The sequence below is a fragment of the Scophthalmus maximus genome, chromosome 6, assembly GCF_022379125.1.
Source record: "Scophthalmus maximus strain ysfricsl-2021 chromosome 6, ASM2237912v1, whole genome shotgun sequence".
Classification (NCBI taxonomy): domain Eukaryota; kingdom Metazoa; phylum Chordata; class Actinopteri; order Pleuronectiformes; family Scophthalmidae; genus Scophthalmus; species Scophthalmus maximus.
The window spans coordinates 13,542,549-13,560,000 of NC_061520.1; the positions used below are offsets into that span (position 1 = coordinate 13,542,549).

The following is a 17,452-nucleotide window of genomic DNA, read 5'->3' on the forward strand; positions in this document are numbered from 1 at the left end:
GAGTGAAGAAAGTGTGAGGATGCACTTGAATCCACTGCAAATGGCGGAAATGCCACAGTCTGAACAGTATTTGGTCTAAAATACGCACATCCTTGATCATGACACGTTCAAGTTCAGTGGGAAAAGTTACTCACTAATCCACACAAGCAAGTAAAGCAAGGCCAAATGTAATGGGGCCTGACTCTGTCCGTGATTGTGTCACAACTTTGATATACGTATTATTTACTCAAACCCTCGCAGCTTAAACATGATGTGAGGGTGACAAGAAATGCTCCGGTGTGATTAGAAATAATACATTGTTCGTCGTTTGTTCAAAAACCTGCACAGTCCCTTTCGAATCTGCGGTGAATCTGCCGCTGCCGGCGAGTGATCGGCCACTTTTTCCAAAGGACATATAAATGTAAACCTTCCACTCAGCTTCCCTCTGCAAACAGCAGGCGAGTGTCAGTGTGACAGATGTGTTTACAGTACAGACAGTCTCCTCATTACGCTCGTGCTCTGTAGTTACCATACAGAACCATGTTCCAGTGCTCTACTTTTTACAGCTAAAAAAAAAAAGTCCAATTCCGATGTCTTATTATTAACTCACAAAATAATAGTGTGAGGAGCTGAACAGATGTTTGTGTCTCGGTAGCAAAAAAAAACTCAACAAGAATTCGACAACACAAGGATTTGACAAAATGTTTTATTTACATCTTTTTATAAATATTATATACTGTACAATATAAATATAGAATATAAAAGTACAAAGGGCATATATTGACAACAATGTGCTTGCGTTGAAATGTACATAAAAAAAAGTCTCTTGTTTAGTGCTGGTGGGTACTCCTCAGTTTATATCGGACAAGCAAGTCCCCCTCTGGTTGCAGCATCCCAAATCCATAACGATTGGCGTTTACCTCCGGCATCGGAGCGTGTGGGTCACACAGCTGCAAATCATAGTGAGTCAACACCAAGTAGACGAACCTATGGAGGAAATACAGGTGGAAAAACAAGAAATTTGAGGATTCAAGCGCGAGTAAAAAGCGACTAACTCCTTGAAGAATTGTAAAGTGACCTGGTGGGACACTCACTGTCTGATGGTGTCGATGGCAAACTGCTTTCCCACACAGCCATTGGTCCCTGCACCCCACGGCATGGTGTAATATTTCAGCGGCCTCCCTCCTTTATAAAAATCCTTCTTCGCTGATCCATCTTCATTCAGGAAGCGATCGTATTTGTACTTCTGAAAAGGAAACACATGCAGGTTTATTTTTGTTTTGACAGCAGACATTAGATGTAAGCAATGTCTGTTTGTCTGTTGGTGGGCAGATTTTATTCAGAGCAGCCTGGCAATGTCCTTCCCACGCCTATTAGCCGTGTTTCTGTTCCCGTGCTTGGCTAATCCCTCAATAGTCGGCAGCTTTGGCTTTGACCTTTCACTGAGTTACGCAGGGTCAGCTCTGTGTAGGCGTTGATTCCACCTTATATAAACAACTACACATGCTAATTACACTTAAGTCTGACCCCAGCGAGTCCCTAAGGCAATTACTACTATTCCTGTTGGCAGCACGGGACGGTTTTGACGGAGTGGAGAGGTTCGGGAACACGGATGCCCTGGTGCTGGAACAAGACGACGCGACCAACCTGCGGCTCGTGGTAAATCTCAGGGTCCATTTGAGGGCTGGTGAAGGGGAACAAACACACCCGGTCTCCCTTCCTCAGCAGATACTCTTGGCCATCAGCCATGTGCAGGGTCTTTTCCTGCACCACCTCTCTGGTGATGAAGGGGGCAGCGGTGAGTCTCAGTGTCTCTTCCAAAGCGCTGTCTGGGAAGGGGAAAAAAGGTTCTTAGTAACTTTCGAAGTTCCTGCAGTATTTTCTCGACTTTCGATATAATGTAGTTTATTATCTGTTCGATGCGGCGAACTTGGATTCACCCACCCCTCATCTCTTGATTTATTATTTTTCGACGATCCAAGCCATACTTTTCTCTCACTCTTCATTGATTTTCTTAGCTGTGGCATTCTCGTGAATATAGTTATTTTACCCTAATTTGTGATTTTGTGCACTATGTATATGTGTCCATTTACATATGGAATAACAATACTAAGAGTGTTAAGAGTGTCTGGGTTTTTAATTCTATAGATAACAGCATATGTTTCTTTCTGAAAAAGAAAAAAAATCGATATGTGCCTTCATTAACACATGCTGGGAACAAGCCCTCACCAAACACAGGGGTGTTCACAGGTCTGTCCACGAGAGGCGTGTCTGACGTCTCCACCTGTGAGATGTGGCTGAACTCCCACCTCACTGCCGTCAGAGCTTCAGGATTTGTCAACAAGTAGCCCAAGAGCCAAAAGACAGCCGGACCAACATTACCCTGGAAAACAAACAAACACTCACGTGACCATGACGATAAGGTTGACTCGGACACTTCGGCATTGCACAGTGACAGTGCAGCTGGTTATTTGGTAACAGCAAAGGAGAACATCACAGTCTGCACCTTTACCTTTTGTTAGAGTTGCCACAAAGAACATATTTCAATTCAAGTTTCGGTTCGTTGAATTAAATCCTAAAGATCCAAAATGAATAGTGCTGATGAGATGAAAAAAAAAAAGAAAAGAAAAAGAGCAGCTTCCTCTCATGTGTTTGGGATGAGGAGAGCTGAGCTCTGGATAGTCTCACTACTGGCAAAGCACAGTGTGATAATGGTTTACTTAAAAAGGAAAGCTGTTGGAAACCTGCGGCCCCATGCCATCTGCCTGCGTCCAAGGCCAGGACATTAAAGCTGTTAAGCTTTATGGCAAACCACAGTGTGCCAGGAGTAGAAACATCAAATAGTGAACGCCATGGAAACATAACATAGTGTATAAATAACCTTGAAATTGCATTTAAATCACTGCAAAATGCACCGCAACGTGTAATTAAGGATAACTGAACACAAACACTGTTGCTGATAGGTGTCCATTAAACGATGCCTCATGTTACAAAATGACACAAACCAGACTTTTGGCAGATGTATCACATGATGTAGACACAGAACAAGGTTTACCGTGGTTGCAATGTTGCATGGAAATATATAGATTTATGTTAAGTTTTAAGGGATGAAAATGTGGCGCAGATACAACTAAAGGTTATGACTCAGACAAATGGAAATAAACCACAGTGACGAGTGTAAAAAAAAAAAAAGGATGAGTAAGCATCTTGCAGGCTTTGGCAAGTGGTGAGCTAAACTTCTGATATGCACCTTTAATGGAATAAACCCCTCCAGCAGGACTTTAGGCAAGACTGAATGATTCAACACTGCGCCCACTTATATGAGTGGGACTTCATGAAGTCAGGAGCAGCTTGAATCCCATTAAAGACCAAAACCCTTTATAACATATAATACAATATACTTGCTTTTTGAACTATAACTGGAACTTTAAACATACATCAAACAAAGTCCAACAACACTGGCTCAGTTACTGCACAATCCTAAAGTAGAGGTGAACAGCACACTCATGTGACTAAGAAGAGTACTGCGTCACTACTGCACATCTCTGTACTTGGTCCCTTTGCGCTCAAGTGTCCTTGGAGACGTCTGGGACCAAAACAACCTCACAGTGACCCCGCGGCATCAGTCTCATCGGACTGAGCAGGCAACTCGTCTGATCTTTAGAAATGATCAACAACAATTATCGCTCCGTATCCCACACAGAATGCCTTCCCTCTGATGGCGAACTCACCTGCGTGGCCCAGAGTTGCATCAGCACAGCCTTTTTCTGCGTGTCGTCATCGGCCCCCTCCTCCTGCAGGAGCTGCCTGTAGCCATGAAGCCACGGGCTCGACCCGTCGTCCTCGGTCAGACCCGCTGGAGCCAAGAGCTCCCACAATCTCTGCTGAACCCTGTGGGCGGTCCTCTTCTCGTCTGTCACATACAGATAAACATCACTGAGCGAGTGAGTCACAGGGCTAAACTTGAGTAAGAAAGTAAACTTTTATCTGCTAAGTGCTTTTTCGAGAAACACAAGGTTAAAAACAGGGGGGGCAATATGAAAACGATAAAAGTTACCGTTACCGCACATTGTGTGACACGGTGCTTGCAAAACAGGTGAGTTTTAACAGCGTCTTAAAACTATCTTGACAGTTTTCATCACTAGGGGGTCGACGCTTCCGGAAGGTGGGAGCCACAAAGGGGGACACAGTAAATTTTGTGGATACAAAGAGGGGCCCACGCACAATTAAACCTCAATGTAGGTGAATGGAATGTCAGATATGTAAACAGATATCATGTTGCGCAAGAGATGATGTCACGGACATCAGGAGGTGCACGATAATATTGTATTTTTCCGGCTGTCCTGTTTTTGTATCTGAAAGGAAACTGGTGGAATTATAAACAATGATACACAGACAGAGACGAGGCCCGGGGGGGAAATAAGGTGTGTGCTGTAATAGCAAGTGAGCTACCGGTACAAGTTAGATCACAGTCAGCAGAGGGCTGGGATGATGAACTCTGAATCGTAAACGCTCTCAAGAATACAAACACACTCCTAGACGCTATGTAAGCAACTGAACAAGTGGACCTCGTCATGGCAACCGCCAAACACATCTGAAATAAACTGCATAGATGATGTCAGGTCGCATTAGCAGAGAGGCTCTCTGACAAATGTAAGCAGTGACAGTGCATGTATGACCGTGTCCTGACTCATGGTTTGTAATCCTGATGATCTACACTCGATGTATTTGCGTCAGAGACAATATTCAGAAACTGTGTCAGAAGGTCCACTGATCAGAGTTGTTCACGGTGAGGTGTCAACATTACCTGTCTTCAGTGTGCCCCTCGCCATTTTGGTTAGGAGACCATCAAACTTCTTGTACTCCTCATAGACACGTGAGGGATCCGAGCCGTTGTTGTTCTGTTCTCCTCCGAACAGCGTCAGGTACCCCGCCCTGTAGAGAAAGCACAGATTCAAAGTGTGGGAACGTGAGGGACATTCCGGTTTATGAATGGCAACCGTCTCTGGGAAGATAATCAGCCCACGCACTTTTTTTTTCCATTTGTGAGCACACATTGCACACGAGCAGTCCCCTCGCCACTGGTATTTTTCCACTGGCCCACACAGCGAGCAGCATCTCCTCATGGTGGATGCCGCTGCGTCACAGTAAACACTACTGTCATATTCTGTTTCCCTGTTTTGTGTAATAGATGATACCCCTAATCGTGAGAGACGCAGACGTTCTGATTCACATGCGCTTTGCCAGAATCCGTTGCATAATCAACCGCAAAGGCGACCTTGAACATTTGTGTGAAACGGTGTGTCGACCTACGTTTATCTTTGTGTGTTGACAAACAAGAGGATACACTGGTGTGTAAACTGTTTAGCTGAAGGACTTTGACAAGAACGCATGCCACTTTTGACATAGTTGAGTGTGTGTGCGCGCGCGTGTGTGTGTGGGCTGAGTGGGATGAGTGGACTGAGTGGGCTCTTGCATACTTAAAGAGTAGGCCGTAGGAGAAGTTGAACAGTCCCTCGTCTTTCCAGTGTTTCTGGTTCTGAGGCGTCTCAGCTTTCAGTAAGGCCAGCAGGTGTCTGCTCATGGTGCTGTTCAGGGCGGCCAGATTCATTCCAGTGAAGTGCCTGAAAACATAAAGGGTGAAGAGAAGGATGAGTGCCATTCCGTTTAAGTGAACCCTGTAAATCATGTCCAACTGATTGCTGGGGTGTTGTGAAAACAATGCGGTTACTCACTGACACACACTGTTAATGTTCACACTTCTTCAGTTTTTGTTCTGAAGGAGTGTTATGTAGGTATTTACAACAGTATTTTTGCATATTCTTGTGGAAATTGGTGACACAGTGTGAAGAAAGCTGCACGCCGATGCAGCCTGATAAAGGCGGCGTGCCAAAACTGGTGCTGCAAAGGACTCGAGCATTGACTGCATTCAGAATCAGAAGTTGTTGTTTTTTTTATAATAGATCATAATCATTTAGCATGAGATATCGATGGCTATGTTATTACATTTCATGCGCTTGTGTGTTCACCAGCCTGCATGCGGATTTTTGTGCATGCACTCAGGCACAGTTAGTTCTAAGATGCCGCGAGAATCGCATTTGCACTTTGCTTTCACAGATTTGACTCAGGTTATAGAGTCTCCACTCTTTGGTGACTCCGACTTGGACTCCGACTTGATAATCGGGGACTCGAGATTTGCCCCAGGCTCCAGGTTTAGTCACTCGACTATAAGTAACTTGTCGGTAACAACTGGGCAATAACAAAACAAGAAGCACAAAGAATAGACTACGCGGAACTGGATGTTCTGCAAAATATGCAAATTAGATACGAGACATAACTTGTCTCAAACCAAATTTCGTTACCACATTTAAATGAAATGAAAATGAAAACATGTAGGATAATCTTCAGTTTGGAGTAGAAAGTAACAAGGACATACTTTTTCATCATGGCTTTTTCTTTATTTGACTGGTGGTGTGGGAGCCGCAGGCGGAAGATCCTCTCCATGAGCACCTGTGCGTAGCGCGCGAAGTCCAGGGAGTCAGAGTCATTGATGACTTCGTCGTATGAGTGTGGATCCAGCAGCACTGTCACATAATGTCCAGCAACACGCACCTGTCGGTCAACCGTTCAAAATGTCATTGTATGATGCTGAGAAAAATTATGTTTGCAAGTATTGATGAGAGCACTCATAAAATATGAAACTTGTGTTTTGTTTCAGGATAACTGACCATGACACATGGCTGTCATCATAATCTCACATCTGTGAGACATGTTGTACAGTTACACCCAGAGAGGTTTGTTGTGATTTTCAAATTTTAGCAATAAGTCCAATAATCCCATATTAAAAAATTATGTATTTCTAAGACGAAAAATGTGTCACTCTAAATGAAGCTTCCAAACAATAATACAGTATCATCAATTGTAAAACTGAACAGAATAATAAAATCCATAAATAACAGTAATAAAACGCACAATCTTGACTTTGGAAGCAAAACAAACCACACGGTTCCGTTAGCTTTTGATAGGAATCCCATTATCTTATTCAGTGGACGCAGTTTGCCCAGTTTTTTGGGAGTTGCAAATAAGAACTTTTAGTATTATGTCCTAAAGCTTTGTGAAAATGTACAACATTGTCTCCTACTCACTGTGAAAATGTCTCCATGTTTCAGCTTCATTCGATTCAAGAACTTGAAAGCATCTTTTCCAAACTCAAGTGCGTGTCCCAACCACGGGATTAGTCCTTTGTCCAGAGGCGGATCATTCTTAGACCTAAAAAAAACAACAACCCCAAAACAAATAAAAATTGAATCTGTTTCTATGTATTATCAAATTATTTAAAAAAAAAATGGCTGGTTGGTTTAATGGTTTCATATAGACAAGACAGTATACAGCCTAGTAGAGAAGGGGAGGACGCTACTCAACATGTACTGCATGTCCCCTTGTTGTCAGCCACAGGAAAACAACACTAGTCCTCCATTAGTGTGACCAGGTGCTTTGTCGTGTGAATACAACTTCACAAAGTAACTTAACAAAAGAGCATCATCACATTACATTTTTTCTATGATCTCAATTTCCCCGAAAGCAAAACAAAAGAACCCTCAAAGTCCCCACTGAGGGAGATTTCTAATTTTAAAGCTGCACCAGTCGAACCGCATTCCTCGGACCGGGAGAGGAGCGACGCACCACACGAACACAACTGATTGGTTTTCATTATCATTCAACAGGTATTATTCTTATTTTATCATTATTATTATTACTATTATTAACATTATTATTATTATCATTGATGAACTCCTTAGGAGGAGCGTGATCACAGAATCGCGACAAAAAAAAACACAGCGAGTGAAAAGACAAAAGGGAACGAAAAATTAAAGAACAAATAGGACAAGAAACAAAACAGCTTCTGCGATACAAGAAGAGGAAGAAAAAAAGATCCAGTGAGATGGCGGTGTGGGGGGTGAACACGGAGCCGTCACCTACCTCGACCGGTGCGTGGCCAGGACGTAGAGCAGGACGAGCAGCAGGACGGTCCAGATCATGTCGCGTGTTTACGTTCCCGTCCGCGGACACTCTGTCTCCAGTGGCTCTCACGTGGCGCTTTATGGGATTTCCTCCGCCGGCGCTACGTCACGACGCGTCGCGCGCCACTGGAATATGGAACGCACATCAGCGGACTGAGGTGTGCGCACGTGCGGGTGCGCGCGCTGTGTGTGTGTGTGTGTGTGTGTGTTTGTCTGCTCTGATGTCGCTTGTGAAAACTCGTTAGTAAACTGTGACTCTGCAACTTTGACGGAGACGAGGAAATAACACGAGGACGACCGTTGGCGCACGTCTCCTGTGGATTTAGGCAGTTATGAATGTTGGGGTTGTTCACATCCCTCTTCAGGTGTCAGGCACATTTTAACTGTGACAAATATCACTCTGGTTTTATTACAAGCTCCAATCTCCACTTTACCTGTAGTTCAAACTCAAACTACTGTGAGTAAGATAAGATAAGATAAGATATAACTTTATTCGTTCCAAACAGAGGAAAATTTCGGGCATTACACAGGGTAATGACTAGTAATTAACACATTTACTATTTCCCAGTTTGGGAATACCCCTCAACCCCTCAGGTGAGTGTGGTGGTGCTGGGTGTGTTAAGCCATATTCAAAAAAAGGCTACAGGAAGTACACTCCTGCCTGCAAGAGCACACGTACACCATCATTGTTACTCACTCTGTCACTGACGGACGCACTTTTCTGTTTTTTTTACTTAATATCAGCTGATAGTATACTATAGCTTCCATGTTGTGTGCTCAGGACAGCAAGTTGAATATGAAGAAGTGAGAGAAAAAGCCTGCTTGTTATGGCGACTCACAGGACGACATTATGGAAAGTAGAAACATTCACACCGTGAAAATTTCCCCTATTTTATTTTCCAGCAACTCAAATATAAAATATTCCTGGAAACACATGACAACATTTTTCAAGCATAGCATCCTTTCCCACTGCGTGGTTAAAGCCTATGTGTCGTAAATGTGTCACTGCCAAATAAAGCTTGGCGAATTGATGAATATTTGCATTAACTGACGTTTAGTTGGAGCCTTTTATTCATCAGAACAAATGTGCAGTTCCTGGAAAGTTGAAACAGCAGATCCGAGGGCTGCAGAGAAAACTTTGGCGGTGATTGAAAAGCACTGTGAAAAATGAACTACGTTCGGTCGCACAGAGAGAGAACCATTAAACTGCTGCTGAACATGAAAACATTAGACATTGTTTTCCCATTGATCACATTACACCAAATGTGGAACACGAAAAGTAAACACTTAACTTGCTTGGCACCGATGAGCAGAGAACCTGAATTAGGAAGAAAGTTAAGTCAATATAAAATAAATAATGTCAATCCTACATAGGCTCAAATGAAAATTCAGAATGTAGATGGAGGAGGTGATTTAGGAGAGCTCCTTGTCATCCTTCTCATCCGCCTGTGAGTTAACTGCTCCTCTTGGTTCGTAGATATCCTCAGGAGTTTGGCCAAACACGGCCCCGGTCCGCTTGAGGAGGTAGACTCCGGCATGTAAACCCCCGACATTGACCCAAACAGTGTGCAGCTTCTTCCACAGTCCTCCCATCCGCGATACAGCCTGCGGACGACATCAATCTTGTGAGGGCAAACTAACAATTGAGACATTTGTTTTAAGCGAAGCAGGATTCCTGCTTAGACGAATACAGCTGGTTAAAGTCTTTTCCCATGATGCAATGACAGTTAGTTAAACCTGAATCACTCAAACTGTGGAGCGATTATTTACAGATGGGTTCAAGATAAATTGCACGTGAGCTTTTAAGATGAAGGACCAAATTAGGTTGTTTAAACTTCATGGAGGGCTGCACAAATATAAAAACCAAACCCCACAAATAATGTCAGCTAATGGATTGTAGTATCAAATAAAGCCAACAACAAGGGCTACTTCCATTTCATAATAGAACACAACTTTACTCTATAATACTTATCACTCGAGTTAGAATTAATGTGGAAAAGCACAAACACTACAAACGGTCGATAAACCCATGGCCCCGGTCAGAGGTCGAGAATTTCCGTCAGTTTGTGCGTGACATACTTTCCAAAAGCAATTTGAATAAAAGTCATGCAGCCACTCCAGTGGAAATAACAGTTCTGGTCTCTTTTTACCCTTTTATTTGATCATATTGTATTTCATTATTATTGTTTTTTTTTATTGTTCAGCACTCTGGTTGGTTGTTGTGCCTTATAAATAAATTTGACTTGATTATGATTGACTGAGCCGTGTGTGAAGAATAATATCAGTATCACTGCACCAGACAGTGTTTTTAAATGATAATCATTTTTATTTACTGGATTGGCTAAGCCTGGATGAGTGGCTGAAAGAGATGGACCGGGACATCGCGCGGTACCTGAGAACTACCATTAGCTGCTCTACTCTCTTGAGGCTAATTAAGTTATTTTTTGTACCACGATATTACCTTGGCATGGGTCAAAAGAAAAGCATCTCTCGCACGCACGCACGCGCGCACGCGCGCACGCGCGCACACGCACACACGCACACACACACACACACACACACACACACACACACACACACACACACACACACACACACACAGATTAGCATTAAAGGACTGTGGTCAACTAGTTGGTGAGGCTAATGAGATGAGTCACGTGTAGGAACTTCAAAACAAACATCTTCCTTTAAAAGCCTTATTTTTTCAGAATTACTCCCATGGCAACACGTTTTATATTTGTACAAACCCAGCGCACTGTTTAGTTTATTCTTGACACACCTCCGTCGAGCTCACTCAGGTGTTGACAGAGCAGATCCATTGATCATAAATAGGGGAGATACAAACGGGTGCATCTACTCAACCTGTTCCTGCCAGCAAATGTGATCATTTCCTGGACTGGGAATGCACTAGAAGTTCCCATATGATGTTTTCTTATCCATCCTGGATTTTGCAATTATTACTGTCATTACCTTGGAAAAGCATTTCTTGTCCTGTGTCAATAGCACAGCTTTTCCTGAGCCTGGTCGGCACACACGGGCCATTTCTCTCAAACAGGAGGGGTAAAGGTCCCAGTTCTTCTTCCTCGAACCCATTCTGTCAGAAAACAAAAGGAGAGATTCGGCTTCAGGGTCAATATTCTTTGCATTATGTTGTACTGCAGCCTTAATCATTTACCCATCTCAATATCGACTTCAAATTGCAAAATGAAAGAAACATCCACCAGTTTAGGAACTGTGGTTGTAGCAGAACATCATACTTTACATTATTAAGCATTCAATATATAGATAGTGTAATTACTACATATTATTTTACCAACAATGTATAATCAACTGTTATGTTACCTCTTCCCAAAGGGCATGTCGGTGATGATGATGTCAACAGAGCTGGTCCTTATGGGTAAATTGCACAAATCCCACTGCACTGTGTCGATGGGTAATCCAGACACACTGTATGAAATGACACAACAAAAAAAGATCATTAACTATGATGATGATCATCAGCTACATTAGGTTTTTCCTTATGAGACCTTGAGCTGCTCACTCTCACCTGCCCTTGTCTCCCCTCCTTCTCTGGATGTGACACACGTTGTTGACTGTGCGGTTAACTGCCATGTCATTATTGTCACCAGCAATGTAGAAGGAACTGTTAAATTCGATGGCCCCCTGGGGAATATAAAAACATTACAGTCAGTCGCCGGTGGTTTGTTATCATGGAAAAACTCCTCCTCCGGTGATCTCAGGAGCACTGTTCAGTCTCACCTCCAGTGGTATCGCTCCAGTCCCACACATTGGATCAAGTATAACATCAGATGCCTGAGGTTTACACAGCCTGTAAATAGACAACAGAGTATGAATGTAGCACCAATGCAATGTGTTTTATCCGCATATTAACACATTTTATGTACGTTAATATACAGTTTCCGCCAGTTGTCAAACATGTTTGTCACCTGTGCTGAGAGTGAGAGTGAAATTATTGTAACAGCAATGAAAAAAAAAACTGGTTTAAATGACTCGTTTTAGCCTCATGACTCTTTAACTCATTCAATAATTTTGTCCTGCAGATTTACATGGCACATGTTTCTACTGTTCAGTCTCACCCTCTCTGTACTGTACCTCAGGTCTGCTTTTATATCAATTAATAAAATCAATTAATTGTTTTTGCTCTAACATTCAACACTCAGCTTCAGTGAAAAATCAGTTTGGGCTGAACATGACTGCCACAAACACAAAGTGGTTCTATTTCTGAAAAATATCGCCCCTTAGGTAATTTACACGACACCAAGCTGCACTTCCACTCACTATTATTTGTATCTGACATCTGTTTTTACAGCGTACATTACTGTGTCAGTCACTTCATTAGGAGATGATTAAAATAACATTAATTAAAATCTCTAAATGTGAAACCCTCAAGTCGTATCCAAGTCATGTTCATACTGTAAGTGCTGCATAACTATGCCAAGATTTGTATTTGTTGCCTCGGCTCTTATCGTATTCATTCAGAGCAAAAACAAATGAGGCCCAACAGAACCAGAACAAGTAACGGACCTGAAATTAATTTGTGGGCAATCAGTTGTCAAATTACTAATGATTTAATAGGGAAATACCAAGAGGGAATTCTAGATCAGGTGCAAGGACACCAAAGAGAAACCAGAGTAAAAAATAAATAAATGCATTACCATGAACTAATCTTCATGGAATTGTTTGTAGTAAGCAGAGCATTACTGCTTTTTTAGCTTTAGTTATGCCTTACGATAAACATCAAGGTGCGACAGAGAAAAATGTTTCTTGGCTAGTGTGGTGTTGTTGAATACTCCTGCATTCAGTCAGGGCGAGCACGCCTTTTCTTTTTATTCGCTCAGCAAATTGTGTTGCTACCAATCGAGACACATCTCTATCATGGATTCTATCAGGGATGTTTGTCCCCTTTCCTCACTAGTTTGCATCCTTCTTCCCGCGTGACTGTTTGTGTCAATGGGAGCTGGCAAGCAATACATTCTCTGTAAGGTGAGCTGTTGCCGCTCTGCTGTGTTTTTGTCGTCAGCTCTTCCTCCTTCCTCTACAACTACAGTAGCAGCTCAGAGTAAAAACAAAATTTCATCATGACAGTTGTACAAAAGTGAAAATGTTTTCTGTAACAGAAACGTTATCCTATTACCACAACCTTCACTTTTGGAACCAAGATCAGCCATTATTTAAGAATTTTGGATTTTTGTGTTATCTGAATATTGTCTGTTTCAATAAAACAGATTCAGGGGCTCAAAATATTCTATTACGATCCCAGATATGTTGGAAAACATAAAGCGGACAAAAGGACTGCACGCAGTTCTGTTGAGAACACATGTGGATGTTTTCTACACGTGGTGGGTACGTTACAAATCTGTGGAAAGGCTGCAGAGACATTTGCTCTGACAAAATCAGATTTACACCACATGGAGAAGGAAAACATCATCAGAGCTCAACAGTGCAACGCCACCAGGATCACGTTGATAACACAGTTACCTGAGCATGCCATAGCACAAGGTCGAGCGCAGTGTGGTGGGTCCAAAGTGACTGATGTTTCTCCTGTGAAGACTCTCTTCAGTGAGTGCGATGCCAATCACCACCTCTGTGTTGTGTATGTTCAGTAAAACCTGCAGCATGGGAGCAAAGAGCACATAGTGAGAAATCAAGTCTCAATATTGCGTTTAGTATTACATGTTGTTTTTTTTTTAAAATATATATGTTATGGAGCTGAAATGAATGGAGGATAATTAATTGTTAACTATTTAGTTCAATCATTTTTCTGCTAAAACTTTTTTGTCATAAATGACAGTAAATGTTTTATCTTTGGGTTTTGGATTCTGCTTTGGACAAAACAAGCAGAAGGAATAGATGTGATTGGCATGTTTCTTTTTTTGTTGTTGAAAATGCTAAAAAATTATAAATAATAATGAAAACAATAGGTAGTTGCAATCCAAATATTCTCATCTACTATCTTCAGTTATCAGAAGTAAATAGAACAGGGGAATTTACTAATGATACAAATTTCAGAAAGCCCAGAGAAGAAAACTGAAGTTTGCACACAAACCACAATGTGGTTGTCAGATTACACTCATCATGCAACCGTCTGCTACCAAGCAATAAAATAATATTCCTACAAAATGCAGAAGGCCATAGAAAACCTTTTGACTTGAATCTAAAACACATACACATCATCTATTCCAACATGTCACATCATGAGAACAGCTTACCTTGGAAAATTTTACAGGGCAGAGTTGTTATTTTATATTTTGTCACTCCTTTAACCAAATATTAGGTTACCCCCCCATTGCAAATCTTTCTCATAGCATGTGGAGTTTTTTTTGGCGCATGCGTTGGTATTCACTTTGCGTCAGTCCGGTCTGGACAGGCATGCCTACCTCTACGTCAAACTTTGTCATGTCTGCTTTCCACTGGAAGAATTCCTGTACAGCCCCACCAAAGTCTCTGGCTGCCTCGTTGGAGGAAAAGCTGTGTTTGTCACCGGCCCTGTTGCACGTCACACGGAATTTGGTGACTTTGGCCCCGGGTGCTGCCTCCTCTGAGTCCTGTGTGTAGGCCTCGGCGTCAGTCGAGCCCTCCGTCTTTGTCTGACCTTCAGCAGCTGACACTTCTGCCTGAGGGAGCTCTTGCTGCTCAGTGTCAGCCGCGGTTGCATCACTGACCTCGCTGCTGGGTTTTGCTTTGCCGCCGCTCCCTCCCTTGCGGTGGCCTTTCTTCTTTTTCAAGGCTCGATTTAGTTTCCAGACCTCGAGGGCATCAGTCCACGGGAGTTTGGAGGCAAGCTGCTGCAAATCCACCAATGACTCTTCCTGTGTAAGAAAAACAAAAGAGTGTTCGCTACTCTAGCGTTTGTATTTTTATATATCAGTAACAACAGAACACAGCTGGCTGTGAGTCACCTTTGATTCCTTGAACTGGTAGTGATCATATTCTTCGACAACAACAAACAGGTTGTCCACAGACTTCAGATGATGAACCTAGTGAGGAATTGGAAATCAATTTTCTGTGCATTCATACACTTTTCACATGAAAAGAGGCCCAGTACAACACCACTGGGCTTCATGAAGTCTTGTGTGGTTTTAATTCAACGGAACAGTAAGCAGAACCCTGGTGGAGCTGACCCCTCCCCATTGGCATTTGACTCATATTTTACCTGGAAAAGCTTGTCACTGGTTATAGGGAAATATATACGACCGCGGTCTTTGCTTATCTTCGCCTCAACCCCGATCTTCTCCTCGATCTCCTCTGCGGCGGTGTGCTCGAACCCCGTGGGCACGGTGGCTCCAACGGTGACCGTGATGACGACGTCCCCGCCGCTGGCATCCGCCTCAGTGGAGGAGGAAGCAGGTGCCACCGACTCGTGGTCCGGTTCTGCTGCTCCATCTGCCCGTGGTGACGACATGCTGCTGCTGCTGCTGCTGCTCCGGAACTACACACAGGTACAAACAGCGGACGAGTCTCGCGTGTAGCACCTGCAGGGAGAGACACGGTTCAACTGTCAACACTTTCATATTTCACATTCAGACACGAGGTCATTTGCAAATCCTATGGTCATATGTTTGCATGACCACTACGAGTAAACGCCGATTTAATGTTGCAGGGCCAAACTAATATGGCCTGCTAACTTAGCTAGCTAACGTTAGCCCAGAGCAGCTAAAAAAAAAGTTGGTGACGAATAAATAAAAGAAAACAAGGTTACGTTAGCAGCTGGTACAGTATTTTTTCTGGCTGGTAACAGTCTTATAACGAGCTCAGTTCGCTAACTGGAGTCAGACCAACCTGTGAAACACGAGGCGACAACACGTTGTTTCCGCTCGGCGGACAGCAACAACACCGGCATTTCCGGCTTACATCCTTCACAATAAAAGACTGAAAATAAAAAAAAAGGGCGGACAAACGAAAGGGATTTTGCACAGCAGTAATATAAAGTTAGATCACCAAAGGAAAGGTCTGGGTCTACATGATTCGAACTTTTTCAAGCCCATATATTCATTGGAGTGTTAAACTACTTTTTTTTATTTATCATATTGAATTTGACTCACGTGGAGAAAAACCCACGTGGGGGCAGGGGTGATGATGGTGAGTGGATAGTTAGGGGAGAAGATTACTGACTTCCTGTTCTTTGTTCTCTCTTTTAATTTTTTCTTCTCCATGTCATTTGGGTGAACTCCTAGAAACACATACTGAACCTGGAACAAGGCGTTATGATCCAACAAGTGAATATTCCAGATTCAAATTAATCTGATGAGGTGATGTACCTGAAGCTCTCTGATATTTTGTGTCGGGAGCAGGATCTTCTCCATTTGGCACATTTTGTGGAGCCACTCCCTGTTTAGGGCCTCTCTTTCCAGCTCCTGTGCTCTCCTGAAGATCGCCTCTTTTTCAGCCAGCTCACATTTTGGCTGATCTTACAGAGCTTTGGGATTTTCCTTGCCACCCCAGCCTTACTCTAGATGATCCCTTTGTCACTCTGTTTTAGTTTGGCTGAGCTCTCTGTACTCTCTTCGTTTGTTGACCTAGGGGGCCTCCTCAACCTCCTTCTCCCTCTTGAACCACCTGTTCTCCCACTCTGAATGTAAGGACGTCAAAGTGTTGTCCTTACTGTCAGTGATCAGCAGAGGGCGCCATTACATAATTAAAAAACCCCAGCACGAAACCACCCAACCTAACATGTCATGAACAAACAACTGAGAGGGAGACATTGAGAGAAGACAGCTGCTGTCACAGTGAAAAGATAAAGGAAGGCAGTGCATTTTCTCCCTCAATAAACATTCATCCCCACGCACTATTCACATCATGCTGTTCTCTCTTCTTTTTATGGTTTCATTCCAATAAATATTAGATTTCCTGGTGATTCTTGTAATCTATTCTATTGACAGCAGGCTGTATGGTAGCTTCAGCCCTCCTGCTGCTTCTGGCTAGATCCCAGATGAGTCGGACACATGTTTGACTTTTGTGATTCATTAAGTATAAATCAGCAAATGCATAATTAAAATAAAAATCCATCCAGTAAGGCTTATAGCCTGATACAGTGTGATTTTTATAAAGCAAAATATCGCAAAAACAGGAAACAAATTCCTTTATGTCACTTTTAACCTGTATTTCATTTCATGTGATTAATGAAGCTTGTGTAGAGATTAAAATAACTGTCTTCTCCTCTGTCATATTTCCCTGTGGGATTAATTGAACGTGAAGTAATTGTACGGCACAGCTTTTACTTCATGTGAGCACTATAATAGTAAATACCTATGGAAGAAAATAAGAAGCAATTCTCTTTATTCTCACCACTTTTCTCATTTATCGTGATTACGTAAATTTAGTATACAGCACTGAAGTATGATTAGCACTCTTTTTTAATTCAATATCTTTGCCTGCTTTGCTGCTTTTTACAGAATGTGTGTTCATATCAGAGAAGAAAAAAGTTCTGCACA

At 42.6% G+C, this 17,452-nt stretch overlaps 2 protein-coding genes across 3 annotated transcripts; both read right to left on the reverse strand.

Moving 5' to 3' along the window:
• Positions 1–690: 690 nt before the first annotated feature.
• LOC118309660 (prostacyclin synthase) lies at positions 691–8,192 on the reverse strand. Its single transcript, XM_035632040.2, has 10 exons — positions 7,960–8,192; positions 7,125–7,248; positions 6,416–6,591; positions 5,460–5,603; positions 4,787–4,914; positions 3,711–3,892; positions 2,209–2,362; positions 1,627–1,808; positions 1,074–1,225; positions 691–966 (listed from the first exon to the last, which is right to left on the reverse strand). Exons 1-10 carry the CDS (start codon positions 8,016–8,018, stop codon positions 810–812), a joined length of 1,458 nt encoding a protein of 485 aa, XP_035487933.1. The 5' UTR covers positions 8,019–8,192; the 3' UTR covers positions 691–809.
• A 685-nt stretch (positions 8,193–8,877) lies between these two features.
• On the reverse strand, positions 8,878–15,879 carry thumpd3 (THUMP domain containing 3). Of its 2 annotated transcripts, none has more exons than XM_035632038.2 (10): positions 15,801–15,879; positions 15,175–15,493; positions 14,921–14,998; positions 14,399–14,830; positions 13,500–13,630; positions 11,760–11,829; positions 11,548–11,663; positions 11,343–11,447; positions 10,971–11,094; positions 8,878–9,605 (listed from the first exon to the last, which is right to left on the reverse strand). In XM_035632038.2, exons 2-10 carry the CDS (start codon positions 15,421–15,423, stop codon positions 9,414–9,416), a joined length of 1,497 nt encoding a protein of 498 aa, XP_035487931.2. In that variant the 5' UTR covers positions 15,424–15,493; positions 15,801–15,879; the 3' UTR covers positions 8,878–9,413. The 2 variants fall into 2 exon arrangements, with proteins under 2 accessions (XP_035487931.2, XP_035487932.2); XM_035632039.2 differs by lacking the exon at positions 15,801–15,879 and adding an exon at positions 15,721–15,796.
• Between the last annotated feature and the right edge of the window lie 1,573 nt (positions 15,880–17,452).